This window comes from Pezoporus flaviventris, unplaced genomic scaffold, assembly GCF_033815535.1.
Source record: "Pezoporus flaviventris isolate CSIRO_AGI_PZ_B2104156 unplaced genomic scaffold, CSIRO_AGI_Pfla_v1 ptg000348l, whole genome shotgun sequence".
In the NCBI taxonomy this organism is placed as follows: Eukaryota; Metazoa; Chordata; class Aves; order Psittaciformes; family Psittacidae; genus Pezoporus; species Pezoporus flaviventris.
In genome coordinates, this window is record NW_026892895.1 from 41,299 (window position 1) to 59,918 (window position 18,620).

Below are 18,620 nucleotides of genomic sequence, written 5' to 3' on the forward strand. Positions count from 1 at the left end.
GCACAGACATCCGTCGGCCATGTTGCCCCGGTGCATGCTGGGAGTTGCAGTTCTCGATGGACCCCTGTCGGCCATGTTGCCCCGGTGCATGCTGGGAGTTGTAGTTCTCATCTCTGGCTCCTTGTCGGGCACGTAATTCCCGTTTATGTTGTATTCTATTCTTACGTAACAATATATATTATATTTATTATATTATATTATATTACATTATATTATATTACATTATATTATAATGTAATAAGACATATTACACGATATTCTACCATACTATTATATGATGGTGTACATATTCTATTTTACCCTATTCTACTCTAAGAAGATGCATTTAATTGCATTATATTATAGCATATTGTCTATTCTATTCAGATATATTACATTCTATTCTATTCTATTATTGACATCAGTTATTATTATTATGTATCAGATTCTCCTGTAATAAGATGTATTACATTGTATTCTCCCATATTATTAGACAATCTATCTAGTCTATTCTAATAAGACATATCAGATCACCTTCTAGATAATATATTTTAATTGAATGATTCTTTTCTATTCTATTTTGGCAAATTGAATCACCGTTTATGCCACAAGTTCTATTCTATTCTATCCTATTCTATTCTATCCTATCCTATGAGATGCATTCTATCGCATCACTCTCGCTCCCTACAACTGCCGGCCAGGAGGATGGGGCCAGGATGGGGCTGGGCTCTGCTCCCAAGGGATGGGACAAGAGGAAACGGCCTCAAGCGGCACCAGGGCAGGTTTAGATGGAGCTGAGGAACGATTCCTGCCCCATTGGCCCAGGCTGCCCAGGGCAGGGTTGCAGCCAGCATCCCTGGGGGTGCTCACACCCCCTCAGTGCCATGGGCTGGAGGAGCCTGAAGCCCATTCCCCCCCACCCCGGTTGGTTCCATGGCTCCACATCTCCCCCCCCCCCCCCCCCCAGTGTCCATGCAAACCCCCCACATCTCCATGGACAGACCCCACATAGAGCCCCCCCCCAAAACATGGCATCACTTGCACAGGGTCATTGGAAGCCAGTGATTGCCTTTATTGAGGGCAGGCAGCACATGGCCAATGGAGAGCACCCACATCCCATATGGAGCACCCACGGTTCGTGCTCCGTGTCCTGCCTGGAGTGCCATGTCCCATGTGGAGCACCCATGTTCCACTTCCCATGTCCCATGTGGAGCACCCATGTTCCACATCCCATGTCCCATGTGGAGCACCCATGTTCCACATCCCATGTCCCATGTGGAGCACCCACATTCATGTCCACATCCCACATCCCATGTCCTATGCTAAATGTTCCATGTGCAGCATCCATGTTCCGTGTCCCATATTCCATGTCCCATGTGCAGCACCCACATCCATGTCCATGTCCTAAGTTCCATGTCCATGTCCTAAGTTACATGTCCATGTCCCATGTGCAGCATCCAGATTCATGTCCCATGTGGAGCACCCACATCCATGGCCCACATCCCATGTCCTATGTTCCATGTGCAGCATCCATATTCCATGACCCATATGGAGCACCCATGTTCCATGTCCATGTTGCACATCCATGTCCATGTTCCATGTCCCATGTGGAGCACCCACACCCACATCCATGTTCCTTGCTCCATGTGGAGCACCCACATCCATGTCCATGTCCCACATGGAGCACCCACACCCACATCCATGTCCCATGTGGAGCACCCACACCCACATCCATGTTCCTTGCTCCCTGTGGAGCACCCACATCCATGTCCATGTCCCATGTGGAGCACCCACATCCATGTCCCATGTGGAGCACCCACATCCATGTCCATGTTCCATTTGGAGCACCCACATCCATGTCCATGTTCTATGTGGAGCACCCACATCCATGTTCATGTCCCATGTGGAGCACCCACATCCATGTCCATGTCCATGTCCCACGTGGAGCACCCACATCCACGTCCATGTCCCAGGTGGAGCGCCCACATCCACGTCCATGTTCCTTGTTCCATGTGGAGCACCCACATCCATGTCCATGTCCAATGTGGAGCACCCACATCCATGTCCATGTCTCATGTCCCACGTGGAGCACCCACATCCACGTCCATGTCCCACGTGGAGCACCCACATCCACGTCCATGTCCCACGTGGAGCACCCACATCCATGTCCATGTCTCATGTCCCACGTGGAGCACCCACATCCACGTCCATGTCCCACGTGGAGCACCCACATCCACGTCCATGTCCCACGTGGAGCACCCACATCCATGTCCATGTCTCATGTCCCACGTGGAGCACCCACATCCACGTCCATGTCCCACGTGGAGCACCCACATCCACGTCCATGTCCCACGTGGAGCACCCACATCCATGTCCATGTCTCATGTCCCACGTGGAGCACCCACATCCACGTCCATGTCCCACGTGGAGCACCCACATCCATGTCCATGTCTCATGTCCCACGTGGAGCACCCACATCCACGTCCATGTCCCACGTGGAGCACCCACATCCACGTCCATGTCCCACGTGGAGCACCCACATCCACGTCCATGTCCCACGTGGAGCACCCACACCCACATCCATGCCCTACGTCCCCGCGGGTGCCGGTGCGGGCTCAGCAGCGCCGCGCGGAGCCCGGGTAGCGCTGGCGCAGGTCGGTGCGGAAGCGGCGGAAGAGGAGGCGGTTCCGGTGCTGCTCCGCGCCGCGGCCCCCGTGGAACCCCGCGGCCTCCTTGAAGCCGCCGTGAACCACGAAGGCCCCGTCCAGCACCGCGAAACGGAACCCGGCCACGTGCAGCTCACACGCCTGGGGGGAGAGAGGGCATGGGAGCCCCGGAGACGCCTACAGCACCCACAGACCCCTACAGCACCCATAGCTCCCCTACAGCACCCAGAGACCCCTACAGCACCCAGAGACCACCATAGCACCCATAGCTCCCCTACAGCACCCATAGCTCCCCTACAGCACCCAGAGACCCTCATAGCACCCATAGACCACCACAGCACCCATAGCTCCCCTATAGCATCCATAGACCTCATAGCTCCCCTATAGCACCCACAGACTTTCTATAGCACCCATAGAGCCCCATAGCACCCAGAGACCCCTACAGCACCCATAGCTCCCCTATAGCACCCAGAGACCCTCTATAGCACCCACAGACACCTATAGCAGCCACAGCTCCTCTATAGCACACATAGACCCCAATAGCACCTAGAGACCCCTATAGCACCCACAGACACGCTATAGAACTCACAGACCCCTATAGCACCCAGAGCACCCCTATAGCACCCACAGCTCCCTGACAGCACCCACAGACCCTCTATAGCACCCATAGACCCCCGTAGCACCCAGAGACCCCTATAGCACCCATAGCTCCCCTATAGCACCCACAGACCCTCTATAGCACCCACAGACCCCTACAGCAGCCATAGCTCCTCTATAGCACCTATAGACCCCAATAGCACCCAGAGACCCCCATAGCACCCAGAGACCCCTACAGCACCCATCGCTCCCCTATAGCACCCAGAGACCCCCACAGCACCCACAGACCCCTATAGCACCCACAGACCCTCTATAGCACCCATACATCTTCTACAGCACCCAGAGACCCCTACAGCACCCACAGACCCCTACAGCACCCATAGCTCCCCTACAGCACCCAGAGACCCCTACAGCACCCAGAGACCACCATAGCACCCATAGCTCCCCTACAGCACCCATAGCTCCCCTACAGCACCCAGAGACCCCTACAGCACCCAGAGACCACCATAGCACCCATAGCTCCCCTATAGCACCCATAGCTCCCCTATAGCACCCATAAACCCCTACAGCACCCATAGCTCCCCTACAGCACCCACAGACCCCCATAGCACCCAGACTACCATAGCACCCACAGCTCCCCTATAGCACCCATAGCTCCCTATAGCACCCATACCTCCCCTATAGCACCCACAGACCCCCATAGCACCCATAGCTCCCCTATAGCACCCACAGACCCCTATAGCACCCACAGACCCCCATAGCACCCATAGACCACCACAGCACCCATAGCTCCCCTATAGCACCCACAGACTTTCTATAGCACCCATAGAGCCCCGTAGCACCCAGAGACCCCTATAGCAGCCACAGCTCCTCTATAGCACACATAGACCCCAATAGCACCTAGAGACCCCTATAGCACCCACTGACACTCTATAGAACCCACAGACCCCTATAGCACCCAGAGCACCCCTATAGCACCCACACATCCCTATAGCACCCAAAGACCCCTATAGCACCCATAGCTCCCTGACAGCACCCACAGACCCTCTATAGCACCCATAGACCCCCGTAGCACCCAGAGACCCCTATAGCACCCATAGCTCCCCTATAGCACCCACAGACCCTCTATAGCACCCACAGACCCCTACAGCAGCCATAGCTCCTCTATAGCACCTATAGACCCCAATAGCACCCAGAGACCCCCACAGCACCCACAGACCCCCATAGCACCCACAGACCCTCTATAGCACCCATACATCTTCTACAGCACCCAGAGACCCACCACACCACCCAGAGACCCCATAGCACCCGTAGATCCTCTATAGCACCCACAGACCTCCCAGGACCCACTGATGCCTTATAGCACCCACTGTCCCCCTAAGAGCACCCATAGCCCTTTGACCACCCCACAGCACCCACAGTCCCCATGGCCACCCTATGGTCCCCATGGCCACCCCACAGCACCCACATCCCCCATAGACAACCCAGCCCCCACACACACCACCCAGAGACCCCACAGCACCCATAGATCCTCTATAACACCCACAGACCTCCCACCACCCATTGATGCCTTATAGCACCCACAGTCCCCCTAAGAGCACCCATAGCCCCTTGACCACCCCACAGCATCCACAGCCCCCCATGGCCACCCTATGGTCCCCATAGCCACCCCACAGCACCCACAGCCCCCATGGTCACCCTACGGTCCCCATAGCCACCCCACAGCACACATGGCCACCCTATGGTCCCCATGGCCACACCACACCACCCACAGCCCCCATGGCCACCCTATGGTCCCCAAGACCACCCTATGGTCCCCATGGCCACCCCACAGCACCCACAGTCCCCATGGCCACCCCACAGCACGCACAGTCCCCATGGCCACCCCACAGCACGCACAGTCCCCATGGCCACCCTACGGTCCCCATGGCCACCCCACAGCACCCACAGCTCCTATGGCCACCCCACAGCACGCACAGTCCCCATGGCCACCCTATGGTCCCCATGGCCACCCTACAGCACCCACAGCCCCCATGGGCACCCCAGGGCCCCCCGAGCACCCTCCATCACCTGACTGATGCGGTTGAAGCCGTACTGCAGGAAGCGCTCATCGAAGGGGGGTACGCTGTGGGCCGGCCCCACATAAAAGGGTTCCCAGGGGTCACGCCATGGGGCTTCATAGGCCACTCGCAGGTGTGGGGCGGGCGGCAGCGCCCACCAGCGCCCATAGTCCGTGGGTGCCTGGCACCGGGGGCACAGCGCCCCATAGAAGGGCCGAGCATCCCCCGTGCCCCACAGCCGCCGCAGCTCTGCCTTCGTCCCCGGCACCGGGGTCCCCAAACGCACCTCGAAGGCTGGGAGCACGAACACCACATGGGTCCAGGGCGGCTGCATGGGACCTGGGGCATTGGGGTCCTCAGGGATATCGGGGTTCCTTAGGATGCTGGGGACCTCCAAGGCTTTGGGGTCCTCTGGGACGTTGGGGTCCTTTAGGATGTTGGGGTCCTTTGGGCCATTGGGGTCCTTTAGGATGCTTGGGACCTCTAAGGCATTGGGGTGCTTTAGGACATTGGGGTCCCTTAGGATGCTGGGGTCCTCTGGGACATTGGGGTCCTTTAGGATGCTGGGGACCTCCAAGGCTTTGGGGTCCTCTGGGACGTTGGGGTCCTTTAGGATGTTGGGGTCCTTTGGGCCATTGGGGTCCTTTAGGATGCTTGGGACCTCTAAGGCATTGGGGTGCTTTAGGACATTGGGGTCCCTTAGGATGCTGGGGTCCTCTGGGACATTGGGGTCCTTTAGGATGCTGGGGACCTCCAAGGCTTTGGGGTCCCTTAGGACATTGGGGTCCTTTGGGACATTGGGGTCCTTTAGGATGTTGGGGTCCCTTGGGACATTGGGGACCTCCAAGACACTGGGGACCCCCAGGACATCCTTGGTGCTCCCCACCCTATTGGGGACCCCGAGGGCGTTGAGCCCCTGATGCTCACTGGGGACCCCAAAACCATGGGGGGGGTCCAGGGCGTTGGGGACCCCTTTGAGGCCATCAGATGCCTGCAATAACGGGGAGCCCCCCCCATCTCCCCACAATGGGGGTCCCTCCCCTCGCAGCGCCCTCAGGAACCCCTCCCGCAGCCCCCGGCTGGGTACCACATCCGCATCCAGCAGCAGCACAAAGCGGCTCCCCATAGGGCCGGGGGGGCCGGGACCCCCATTTCCCCCCCCATAGCCCCCCCCCGTGGCCGCCCCAGCCCAGGCCAGGTTCCGCAGTAGGTTCCCGGGGTACGGCACCCCCAAAGTGTAACTGGGGGGGTCCGCGGCCGCCACGCGCCCCAGAGCCCCCCTGCACCCCCCGGGGGCTCGGGGGAAAGGGGGGGTCACGATGGGGGGGGGCTCGGCCGCCCCCAGCACCACGTGGAGCCGCAGGCGCCCCCGAAGCCCCCGGCACGGCCCCCCCATTGCCCGCAGGAGCTGCCCCAGCCCCGCCCGGGGGACCCCAAAGACCGCGACCGAGAGGGGCCCCCCCCAAATGCCCCCTTCCAGCGCCCCCCCCAGCGCCGCCGCCGCCCGCCCGGGGGTCCCGTGCGTGGCCAGGACCAAGTCGGGGGGGGGAGCCCAATGTGGGGGGGGGCCCCCCAACACGTCCCGATACAACCGGAAGGTTCCGGAAGCATCCAGAACCCCCCTGGGGGGGGGAGGCAGCGGTTTATGGGGGCGCCGGCGGGGGGGTGCGGGGGGGGGCAGCGCTCGCAGGTAAAGGGTCTGCAGCAGCGCCAGCCCCCCCAGCAGCCAAGCGCAGCCCCCCAAGAGCCGCCCTCGACCCATAGCGTGAGGCCCCCCCCCCCCCAAACTGGGGATACTGGGAAGGGACTGGGGAGGGGGGGGGGCACTGGGACTGGGGGATGCTGGGTGTTACTGGTGCGCTGCTGGGGAGCACTGGGGTCTGGACGAGGTCAATGGGACCAGTCCGGGGGGGGGGGCGCCGGGATCAGTGCGGAGCATGGACCAGTACGGCATGCTGGGAGCACTATGGGGATCACTGGGACCAGTATGGGGGTGCCGGGACCAGTACGGGGGTTACTGGGACCAGTATGGGGGTGATAGGACCAATATAAGATCACTGGGAACAGTATGGGGGTGCTAGGACCAGTACGGGGGTTACTGGGACCAGTATGGGGGTGATAGGACAATATAAGATCACTGGGACCAGTATGGGGGTGCCAGGACCAGTACGGGGGTTACTGGGACCAGTATGGGGGTGCCGGGACCAGTACGGGGTTACTGGGACCAGTATGGGATCACTGGGACCAGTACGGGGTTACTGGACCAGTATGGGGGTGATAGGACCATATAAGATCACTGGGACCAGTATGGGGGTGCTAGGACCAGTAAGAGGTTACTGGGACAGTATATGATCACTGGGACCAGTATGGGGGTGCTAGGACCAGTATGAGATCACTGGGACCAGTATAGGGGTGCTAGGACCAGTACGGGGGTTACTGGGACCAGTATGGGGGTGCCAGGACCAGTAAGGGGGTTTACTGGACCAGTATGGGGGTGCCAGGACCAGTAAGGGGGTTACTGGGACCACTATGGGATCACTGGGACCAGTACGGGGTTACCGGGACCAGTATGGGGGTGATAGGACCAATATGGGATCACTGGGACCAGTATGGGAATGCTAGGACCAGTAAGGGGTTACCGGGACCAGTACGGGGGTGCTGGGACCGGTAAGGGGTTACCGGGACCAGTACGGGGGTGCTAGGACCGGTAAGGGGTTACTGCGACCAGTACGGGGGTGCTGGGCCCGGTAAGGGGTTACTGGGACCAGTATGGGGTTATCCCGAGACCATCGCAAGGAAAGGACCGGGATGGGACCGAGGGGAACCGGGACCCGCGACCTCACCGCACCGCGTCGCCGCAGGAACCGCGCATGCGCGGGGCGGAGCCTGAACGTGCCAGAGGGGGGCGTGGTCAAGACGACAGATGGGCGGGGTTAATACGGATGGGGGCGTGGCCTGTGCGCTGCCCGGGTCCCGCCGTGGCTCCGCAGCGCTGGGACCGTCCCGACCCTCGGTCCCCCCCCCCCCCCCATCACGGGGTACCCCCAAGCACAGGGGTGCACAGGGGTCCCCCCCAATGTCTGGGTTCCTCCCACACCCCTGGGTTCCCCCCCCCAAAGCCCCTGGGACCTCCCAAATCCATGGATCCCCCCCCCCCCCAATCCCTGGGTCCCCCCAAGCCCATGGGTCCCCCCCCCAGACGCCTTTGTCCCTATAAAGAAGCTGCCACGGGCACAGGGACACGGAGGCCGCTTTATTTCCAAGGGGGTGTCAGGGCCACGGGGCCTCCAGGGGATGTTGGGGGGACAATGGGAGCCAGTCCTCGCGGTGGGGACGTTGGGGACATCGGGGTCTCAGTCCCTTGAGTCAAGGTGATGACGATGCCCCACATCCTTCGGGGACATCGGAGACGTGGGGGACATTGGGCTACGACGGATCTCAGTCCTTGGGGTTGGGGACATTGGGGACATCAGACCACGATGTGTCTCAGTCCATTGCTCCAGGGTGACAACAAGGTCCCGCGTCCCTTGGGGACACTGGGGACATCAAGCCACAAGGTGTCTCGGTCTCTCCAGCTTGAGGCGACAATGAGGTGCGACAGTCTCAGTCCTTTTGGTGGTGTCCGCATCCTTTGGGGCGCTGGGGGGACACCGGTCCCTTGGGTCACAGCGGTGATGAGGTGCCCGTGTCCCTCAGGGACGTTGGGGACGTCGAGTTGTGACGAGTCTCAGTCCCTCGGGCTCGGTGACATCGCGCTGCGACGTATCTCGATGTCTTGGGTGGGGGACGTTGGGGACATCGAGGATGTGGGGGACAGTGGGGACACTGGGGATGTCAGGGGCACTGGGGATGTGGGGGCCATTGGGGACACTGAGCCACGATGTGTCTCAGTCCCTCAAACTGGGGACATCTCACAGTCCCTTGGGGGACTTTGGGACATGGGGGACATCGAGCCATGATCTCTCCCAGCCCAATGGCTTGGGGCAGCGGGTGCCCACGTCCCCCAGGTTGGGGACATTGGGGACACTGGGGTCATGGTGTGTCTCCATGCCTTGGGTTGGGGACACTGGGGACATCGAGCCACATTGTGCCTCAGCCCCTTGAGTTGGGAACGTTGGGGACATCGGGACACTGAGCCACGAGGTCTCCATCACTCGGGTCGGGGACACTGGGGACATCAAGCCACATCGTGCCTCGGTCCCTTGGGTTGGGGACATTGGGGATGACACCCATGGGGGGGGGGGAGCACACACTTTTGGGGGTACTCTGCCAAAAATGCAGACCCCAAGGTGGGGACGGGGGGATGACAAGGACAGGGACGGGGTGGGTGACAAGGGACAGGGACATTGGGGATGGGGGGGGGGGGGCACAGGCTCCTACAGGTGGGTCCAAGCCACCCACTGACAAGATTTGGGGACCGGTCCCGCAGTGGGGCTGGGGACGGGGACATGGGGACATGGGACCCAGGCGTCCAGGCTGGGGGGGGGGGGGGGGGGGGGCCACCAGCCCCCCCCCAATTACCTTAGAGACTCGTTACGAGTTAAATTAGCACGAAAGGCCCCGGGGGGGGCGGCGGGGGGCGGGGGGGGCGGCCGGGGCCGGGGGGACGGTGGCTCCGGGCCGGGGTGACAATGACAATATGCCATACTGGGGGCAAGTCGCGTCACAGACTTAGTTCAGAACGACGGGGCGCGCTGGCTTCCGGCTGTGGGGGGGGGGGAACAGGATGTCAGAGCCCCCCCATAGCTCCCTGTACCCCCATAACACCCTGGACCCCCCCAAGGGACCCAGGCATTGAGCCCCCCCTCCGCAAGCTGACCCCAAGGTCTGGGCTCATGCACACCCCCCCCCCCATTGAGGGACCCAACTTTTGGGGTCGTCACCCCCTCAACCTCCCCAAGGGACCCTGCAGCATCCCCCCCACCCTCCCCACCGCTCTGGACCATGCACCTCGGACCCCATCTTCACCCCCCAAACCCCACTGGGGCCTCCCCAAAGATGAGCTCCAGGCTGCCCCCCCCCCCCCATAGGTGCCCCCCATCCTGACCCCCCCCTTACCTTGGCGGAAGGCGTCCTGGAGCCGGCTCTGGGGGAGTTGATACAACTCAGCGAAGGGGTCGCGGGGCGACCGGGGTGGGGGGGGTCGGGGGCCGGGGGGGCCCCTGGGTGCCGGGTCCCCCCACGGCTGACGCCAGCGGCAGCGGCCAGGCCCTGGAGCAGGCGGTGCAGGACGGGGCCAGGGGGGGCGGCCGGGGGGGCGGTGGTGGGGGGACGTCTCGGGGGTGAGGAGGGAGCCGGGGTCCCCCCCCGGGCCCCCCCCGGGGCTCTCAGGACTCGGCGGCAGCTTCTCAGGTGCAGCCTCCGGCGGTTCCGGGGGGCCAAAGGCGAAGGGTGGCGCTTGCCGGGGGGTGTAGGGGGGGGTCCAGGTCTCGGTGCCCCCCCCCGGGGTCTCGGGGACCCCCAGGCCTGGTGCAAGGCGGGCGCCCACGGCCAGGCTGGGGCCAAGGCCGAGGCCGGTGCCGATGTTGGCTCCAATGGCGGCTCCGAGGCCAATGCCAGGTCCAAGAGCGGGGTCAACGCTGGCCCCAAGGCCAAGGCCGATGGAGGATCCACGAGCGGAGCCAGCGGTGGCTCCTATGGCAGCTCCAGCACCAAGTCCGACACCGGATCCAATGGCAGGTCCAATACTGGCTCCAGCACCGAGTCCAATGCCAGTGTCAACGCTGGTTCCAAGAGCAGAGTCAATGTTGGCTCCAATGTTGGCTCCAAGGCTGAGTCCAACACTGGCACCAACGTCAGGTCCAAGCCCGGAGCAGACGTTGGCTCCCAGTGCAGCTCCAACGGCAAATCCAAGGGCAGATCCAAGACCGGAGCCACCGGTGGCTCCAACGCCAGCTCCAACTGTGAGTCCAACACTGGCACCAACATCAGATCCAGGAGCGGAGCCGATGCTGGAACCAACATTGGCTCCAAGGCCAAGTCCAACGCCAGATCCAAGAGTGGAGCCAACGCCGGCACCAATGTTGGCTCCAACAGCAGCTCCAATGCCAAGTCCAACACCAGATCCAACATCTGATGCAAGAGCAGTGCCAACGTTGGCTCCAACACCAAGTCCAATGCCAATGTCAATATCGGATCCAAGAGCAGCACCGACATTGGCTCCAACACCGGCTCCAACAGCAAGTCCAACACTGGATCCAAGACCAGAGCTAACATTGGCTCCAACAGCAGCTCCAACGGCAAGGCCAACGCCAGGTCCCACACCAGATGGAAGAGTGGAGCCAACACTGGCTCCTAGAGCAGCTCCAAGTCCAAGTCCAACAGTGGATCCAAGACTGGAGCCAGCGTTGGCTCCAATATTGGCTCCAAGACCAAGTCCAACTCCAGCGCTGACTCCACCACCTACATTGGTTCCAACGCTGGCTCCGACGGTGAGTCCAACACCAGCACCGACATCAGATGGAAGAGCAGGGCCAAGAGCCCCAATGCCAAGCCCAACGCTGGCTCTGACACCACCACCAAGGCCAGGCCCGATGTTGGCCCCGACACTGAGCGCAACACCGGCTCCAAGACTGGAGCCAACGCCAGCTCCACCATTGGCTTGGAGACCAGCTCCAACATCATCTCCGGCTCCAGCTCCGAGAGCAGCTCCAATATCTGCCCCAAGGTGGAGCCAACATCGGGGCTGGGGCCGGCTGCCACGCCGAGGCCAACGTCGACTCTGATGCCGGCTCCGACGCCGATGCCAACTCCAGCACCGACATCAGAGCCAAGAGCTTGTCCAATGCTGTCTCTGAGGCCGTGTCCAACATTCACTCCGACACCAGCTCCAAGACCGGGGTCAATGTTGGCTCCAACATTGCCTCCAAGACCATGTCCAATGGCGGCTCCAAGACCAGGTCCCATGTTGGCATCGAGACCAGGTCCAACACCAGCTCCAAGACCAGGGTCAACGTTGGCTCCCAAGCCAGCTCCAAGGCCATGTCCAACATCAGCTCCAAGGCCACATCCAACATTGACGCCAAGGCCGAGGCTGACGCCAACGTTAACTCCAACGTCGTCTCCAAGCCCAGCTCCAACACCGAGGTCAACACCGGATCCAACACCAGCACCAACACCGAGGCCAACACCGGGGCCAGCGCCGACACCAAGGTCCCCACCAGCTCCAATGCTGGCCCCAGGGAACTCAAGGCTGGGGCCAAAGGGCTCAGGAGGGTCCGGGGGGCCTCAGCTGCCAACTGCTGCCGCAGGCACCAGGCTTCAGCCTCACTGTGGGAGACACAGGGGGGGTCTGGGGTGAACCTGGGGCCCCCAGGGGAATGGAGGGTGCCCAGCCCCATGGGTGCTCTGTGGGGTGGGGGGTGATGGGACCCCTGGAGCTGGGACCACTCACCTGATGATGAAGTTGTGGGCGAGCAGAGCCGGGCCCTCGGGACGCAGCCGGACATAGACCCACGTCCAGCCCAGGCCATCCTTGCGCTGCAGCCGTGTCACCAGCTCCCCCCGTGCCTCTGGCCCTGCTCCTGCTGTGGGGACACGCACAGGGACATCAGCGGGGACACGGGGACGGGGTTGGGGACATCAATGAGGTGGATTCAGGGGGTTGGGGACATGGGGATGTCAATGGGGACAGGGGACAACAGGGACATGGGGGCCACCCGGAGAGGAGGCAAGGTGGCCCCAGGGGATGTGGAGACACCAAGGACATGATGGGGGGCAAAGTGACAGCAGGGGACTCAGGAGACACCCAAGATGATGGGTGACACCCTTGGGGACATTGGGACCCAGGGGACACCCAGGGTGATGGGTGACACCCTTGGGGGACATTGGGACCCAGGGGACACCCAGGGTGATGGGTGATACCCTTGGGGACATTGGGACCCAGGGGACACCCAAGGTGATGGGTGACACCCTTGGGGACATTGGGACCCAGGAACACCCAGGGTGATGGGTGATACCCTTGGGGACATTGGGACCCAGGGAACACCCAGGGTGATGGGTGATACCCTTGGGGACATTGGGACCCAGGGGACACCCAGGGTGATGGGTGACACCCTTGGGGACACCCATGGGACAGGAAGGCCCCAGAAACCCAAGGAACAGCTTAAAGGGGGGACAGGGCAAGCCCAAGGGACACCAAGGGGACACTTACCCAGGCGGAGGTGCTGGCGCGCAACATGGCCGAGGTCCTCGGGGTGCAGGAGCCGGTACCAGGAGCGACCCAGGAGCTCCCCACGCCCATAGCCCAGGTGGATCAGGACACTGTGGGACAAGAGGCCTGGGTCCAGTGCCCGCCATGGCTGGGACCCTCCCAGGACACCCGGATCCCCCTTTGGGGGTCAGGTCCTGACCTGTCGGAGACATCGAGCAGCGCGAGGTCGCGAGCGTGGCGGCTCTGGAACGCCGGCAGCAGGAGGCAGTCGGGGCAGGGCCAGGGCGGGGGGTCCAGGGGGGCGCAGAAGGCGACAAAGAGCCCTGGGGAGGAGCCGGGGGGGCCGGGGGGGGCCTGGAAGCGGCCCCGCAGCAGCACCAGCTTCCGTCCGGCGCTGGGGCGGCGCGAGGCCCGCGAGGTGGTGAAGCGGCAGCGGAAGAGGCGCTCTAGGGAAAAGGGGTCCTGGGTTAGACCTCCGGAGCTCTGCACGTCCCTCCATGCATCCTCCACCCCGCTGTTCATCACTCATCCATCCCTCCATCCATCCCTCATCCGTTCATCATCCAGCATCCAGCATCCCTCCATCCATCATCCAGCACCCATCCCTCCATCATCCATGCATCCATCCCTCCCTCCATCCATCCATCCCTCCATCATCCATCATCCCTCCATCCAACCCTCCATCATGCATCCCTCCATCCATCCCTCCCTCCATCCATCCCTCCATCACCCATTCATCATCCCTCCCTCCCTCCATCCATCCATCCTTCTCTCCTCTCTTCCATCCCTCCCTCTCTTCATCCATTCTCCATTCCTTCCTTCCTCCCTCCATTTCTTCATCCTTCCATCCATCTCTCTGTCCCCCTGCCCTTCCACCCTCCCATCCTTTCCTCTCTTCTTTCACCCTTCCTTCCCTTCTTCCCTCCCTCCATCCTTCCACCCCTCCCTCCCTGTGCCCACACCCACTCAGGCCCCTCCTCCAAGCTCCTCCCCCCTCGGAGGCCCCACCCACCTGCCTGGGGGGGCCCAGCCTGGGTGAGCTGATGTCGCACCAGGGGGTGATCGGCCGGGTCCAACAGGTCGTAGATGCTGTCACCCTGAGCCACCAGGTCCACCTGCAGGGGGAGTGGGAGCGTAAGCACCCAGCAGCAAGCACCCAGCACCCAGCACCCAGCACCAGGCACCCAACACCCAGACCCGTTCTGCCTGCGGGTGCTCACCATTGAGTGCCCCAGGTGCTGTGCGACGTTGTCGGTGACACCAACCAGCTTCCCCTCGCGGGTGACAGCCAACAGGAACCCGGGCAGTGATGCCACCAGGTCAGCCAGCTCCGGCCCCCCCAGCAGCTCCATGGGTGCCCCCCGTGTCGGTCCTGCAAAGGGGATGCCCGTCAGCACCCACCCAGCACCCAGCGCCTTGCCCGCACGGTCCCACTGCACCCATGTGGCCCCCATGGAGTTACCGGTGGCACCCACAGCCTTGCCTATGTAGAGCCATGGGATTCCCTGTCCCCATCACTCGTCCCTGTCGCCATCCTTTGTCCCTGTCCCTGCCTCAAGACCCAGCTCTGGTCCCTAATCCTGGCCCTTGTCCCGGTTCCTGACCCAGTTCCAGACCTGGTCCCTGTCCTGATCCCTCCTGTTCCAATCCCTGATCCCGGTTCTGGTCCCAGCTCCATCACACCCTGCTCCCTGGCTGCTGTCCCCGCGCTGATCCCGGGTCCCGATCCCGATCTCGGTCCCTATCCCGGTCCCCCAGTCCCAGTCCTGATCCCCAGTATCAGTCCCTGTCCTGGTCTCCCGGTCCCTGTCCCAGCCCTGATCCCAGGTTCCAGTTCCCAGTCTCGGTCCCTATCCCGGTGCCCCGATCCCAGTCCCGATCCTCGATCCCTGGTTCCGGTATCTCTCCGTGTCCCGGTGTCCCCGTCCCTGCTCCCGGTCTCGGTCCCAGCCCCGATCTCGATCTCGATCCCGCCGCCCCGTTCCCCGCCGCTGTCCGCGGTGCTGAACGCAGCCCCCGCCCGCTGCCGCTGTCCGCGGTGCTGAACGCACCCGGCGCTATCCGCGGTGCTGAACCCCCCCAGCCTGCTCCGGTCCCCCGTTATCCCGGTGCTCCCCGGTCCCCGTCCCACCCCACGCTGGTGCCTGCTCCTCTCCCCGCTCCTGTCCCCATCCCTCCGCCGTCTCCATGCTCCAGCCCGGTGCTGGGTCCCTGTTCCCGGTGCCACTGCTGGCTCCTAGCCCCACCTCCAGCCTGGTCCTCACCCGGCTCCATCCCCAGAGCAGTTTCCAGTCCCCTTCCTAATGCCGGCTCCCATCCCGTGCTGCTCCCCACTCCTATCTGTGTTCCAATGCCCAGTCCCATCCCAGTGCTGTTTCCCTGTTCTGTGCCTATGTCTGCTTCCATCCCGGTGCTCATTCCCATCCCCGTGCCAGACCCCGGTCCTATCCTGATGCCTGATCCTATCCCGGTGCCCAGTCCCTTCCCAGTGCCCGATGCCATCCCGGTGCCCGATCCCATCCCGGTGCCCGATGCCTTCCCAGTGCCCGATCCCATCCCGGTGCCATCCCAGTGCTCGATCCCATCCCGGTGCCCGATCCCATCCCGGTGCCCGATGCCATCCCGGTGCCATCCCAGTGCTCGATCCCATCCCGGTGCCCGATCCCATCCCGGTGCCCGCTCCCTTCCCGTTCCCTGCTCCCTTCCCGGTGCCATCCCCATCCCGATCCCCTCTCCCCGTGCCCATCCCAGCCCTACCTCTCCCTCCCTCCGCTCTCCCCGCGCACGCACCGGGGCCGGAGGCAGGCTCCCTTGCGGGTGTAGATGCAGGCGAGGGCCATGACGTGCAGGTAGGAGAGGCGCGGGCGGTCGCCGTCGGGCAGCGGCAGGAGGTCCCGCAGGGCGCGGATCTCGGCGTTGATCTGGTCCCGCCGCGCCTTGGAGGCGCCTTTGGTGGAGCGGAGCATCCTCGCGCCGCGCCGCCGCGCGAACGCCCCTTATATGGACCTCGCGGGACGACGTCACCGCCGCGTCACCCCCAACACCCCCCCCCCCCCCCCCCCCCCGTCCTTTCCCCGCTCCTCCCATTCGCAACGTTGTGGGGGGGGGGGGGGGAGGCGGCAGCGTCAGTGCTGACGTCCGACGCGCGCGCGGCGCGGGGCGCGGGGGGGGTGAAGGGGGAGGGGGGCGGCGCGCGGCGGCTTCGCACCGAAATAGGAGATGGCGCGCGCTGAGGGGCGGGGCGAGGGGAGGGGAGGGGCGCGGGAAACGCCCCCCCCCCGGGGGGAACGGTGCAAGGGGGGAATGGGGGGGGGGAGTCAAGGGAAGGTAGAAAGGGGGCAATGGGGAGGGGGGGATGAAGGGAAGGGAGGGTTGGATGGGGGGGGTCAATGGAAGGGTGGGGGAGCCAATGGGGGATCAATGGGGGGAAGGAGGGATGGGTGGAGGGGTCAATGGGGAGACTGGGGGGCAATAAGGGGTTGGAAGGGCTCAAGGGAGAGAGGGAGGGAGCGATGGAGTCAATGGGGGAGGGAGAGAGTTGACAGTGGGATGGGTGGTCAACAGGAGAATGGAGGGTCAATGGGAGAGGGAGATGGTCAATGAGGGGATGGAGATGGTCAATGAGGGGATGGAGATGGTCAATGGGGGGATGGAGATGGTCAATAAGGGGATGAAGATGGTCAATGGGGGGATGGACATGGTCAATGGGGATGGAGGTGGTCAATGTGAGGGTCAACAGGGGGATGGAGGGTCAATTGGGGATGAAGATGGTCAATGGGGGATAGAGATGGTCAATGGGGGAGGGAGATGGTCAATGGGGAGGGAGATGGTCAATGGGAGGGCGAACAGGACAATGGAGGGTCAACGGGGAGATGAAGAGGGTCAACGGGGTGATGAAGAGGGTCAAAAGGGGATGAAGATGATCAATGGGGGGATGGAGGTGGTCAGTGGGGGATGGGTTATCAACGGGGTATGGAGAAAGTCAACAGGAGGCTGGAGAGGGTCAGCGGGGGGATGGAGAACCCAGTACGGGGAGGGAGAGGGTCAAATGATGGAGTCGTTGATGGAGGGTCCACAGGGGAGTCAAGGGAGGGGCCTCTGTGGGGCTGGAAGGGCTCAAAGGGTGGAGGGAGAGTCAATGGGGGGCAGAGGAGGTCAAGGGGGGGGCAGAGGGGGGCAATGGGGGGAAGGGGAACAGGGGCTGGACAGACAGCTCAATGGTGGGTCAGGGGAGGAGGGATGAGAGGATGGGTGATGGGAGGGGTGGGGAGGCAGTGGGAGCTCAATGGGGCTCAATGGGGGTCAATGGGAGCTCAGTGGGGCTCAGTGGGGCTCAATGGGATCAACGGGGGCTCAACAAGGCTCACCAGGATCAATGGGGACTCAATGGGGCTCAACGGGGGTCAATGGGAGATCAACGGGGCTCAACGGAGCTCCGTGGGGCTCAATGGGAGCTCAAGGGGGCTCAGTGGGATAAATCCGGACTCAATGGGGCTCAGCAGGTCTCAGTGGGGCTCCGTGGGGCTCAATGGAGGTCCGTGGGGCTCAATGGAGGTCCATGGGGCTCAATGGGAGATCAATGGGGCTCAACAGGGCTCGGCAGGGCTCAATGGGGGTCCATGGGAACTCAAGGGGGGTCAGTGGGATCAATGGGGACTCAATGGGGCTCAACAGGGCTCAATGGGGGTCAATGAGAGCTCCACGGGAGCTCAATGGGATCAATGGGGACTCAGCGGGGCTCAATGGGGGGGGGTGCGTAGAAGCATCACTGGGGTGACGGGGGTGGGGGGAGCTTTGGGCCGCGTATCAGTGGGGCCGGAGGGCCCCCAGCACCCAAGGGGGGGGCTCCAGGGTTACCGCCCCCCCCCCCATCCCCTCCCCCCGCCCTCCGGGATCCCCCCTGTCCCCCCCTCCCCCCGCTCCGCGGCTCCCCCCCCCCCCCCCCATCGCTGGCTCCGCCCCCGCCGCGGTTCCCCTCCCCCCCCCCCTCCGGGCTCCGCCGCTGCCAAATTTGGGCGCTGAAGCCGCTGCGCTAAAAATAGGCGCCGGCGGCTAAAAATAGCGAGGGGGCGGGGCGGGGGGGGCGGGGGGAGGGAGCGGAGCCCGGGGATCCCTGCGGGGGGAGGGGGGGGAGCGGGCACAGGGGATCCCCCGCGGGAGAAGGGG

General features: G+C 62.9%; 2 protein-coding genes across 2 annotated transcripts; both read right to left on the reverse strand.

Moving 5' to 3' along the window:
- Positions 1-2,586: 2,586 nt before the first annotated feature.
- Positions 2,587-7,117, reverse strand: B4GAT1 (beta-1,4-glucuronyltransferase 1). The gene is made up of 3 exons (XM_061443315.1): positions 6,054-7,117; positions 5,313-5,657; positions 2,587-2,786 (listed from the first exon to the last, which is right to left on the reverse strand). Exons 1-3 carry the CDS (start codon positions 7,062-7,064, stop codon positions 2,595-2,597), a joined length of 1,548 nt encoding a protein of 515 aa, XP_061299299.1. The 5' UTR covers positions 7,065-7,117; the 3' UTR covers positions 2,587-2,594.
- A 4,439-nt stretch (positions 7,118-11,556) lies between these two features.
- Positions 11,557-16,449, reverse strand: NPAS4 (neuronal PAS domain protein 4). Its single transcript, XM_061443314.1, has 8 exons — positions 16,212-16,449; positions 15,271-15,538; positions 14,675-14,959; positions 14,467-14,569; positions 13,654-13,900; positions 13,455-13,564; positions 12,696-12,828; positions 11,557-12,571 (listed from the first exon to the last, which is right to left on the reverse strand). The coding sequence occupies exons 1-8, from the start codon at positions 16,418-16,420 to the stop codon at positions 12,115-12,117; spliced, it is 1,812 nt and encodes a 603-aa protein (XP_061299298.1). The 5' UTR covers positions 16,421-16,449; the 3' UTR covers positions 11,557-12,114.
- Positions 16,450-18,620: the final 2,171 nt, after the last annotated feature.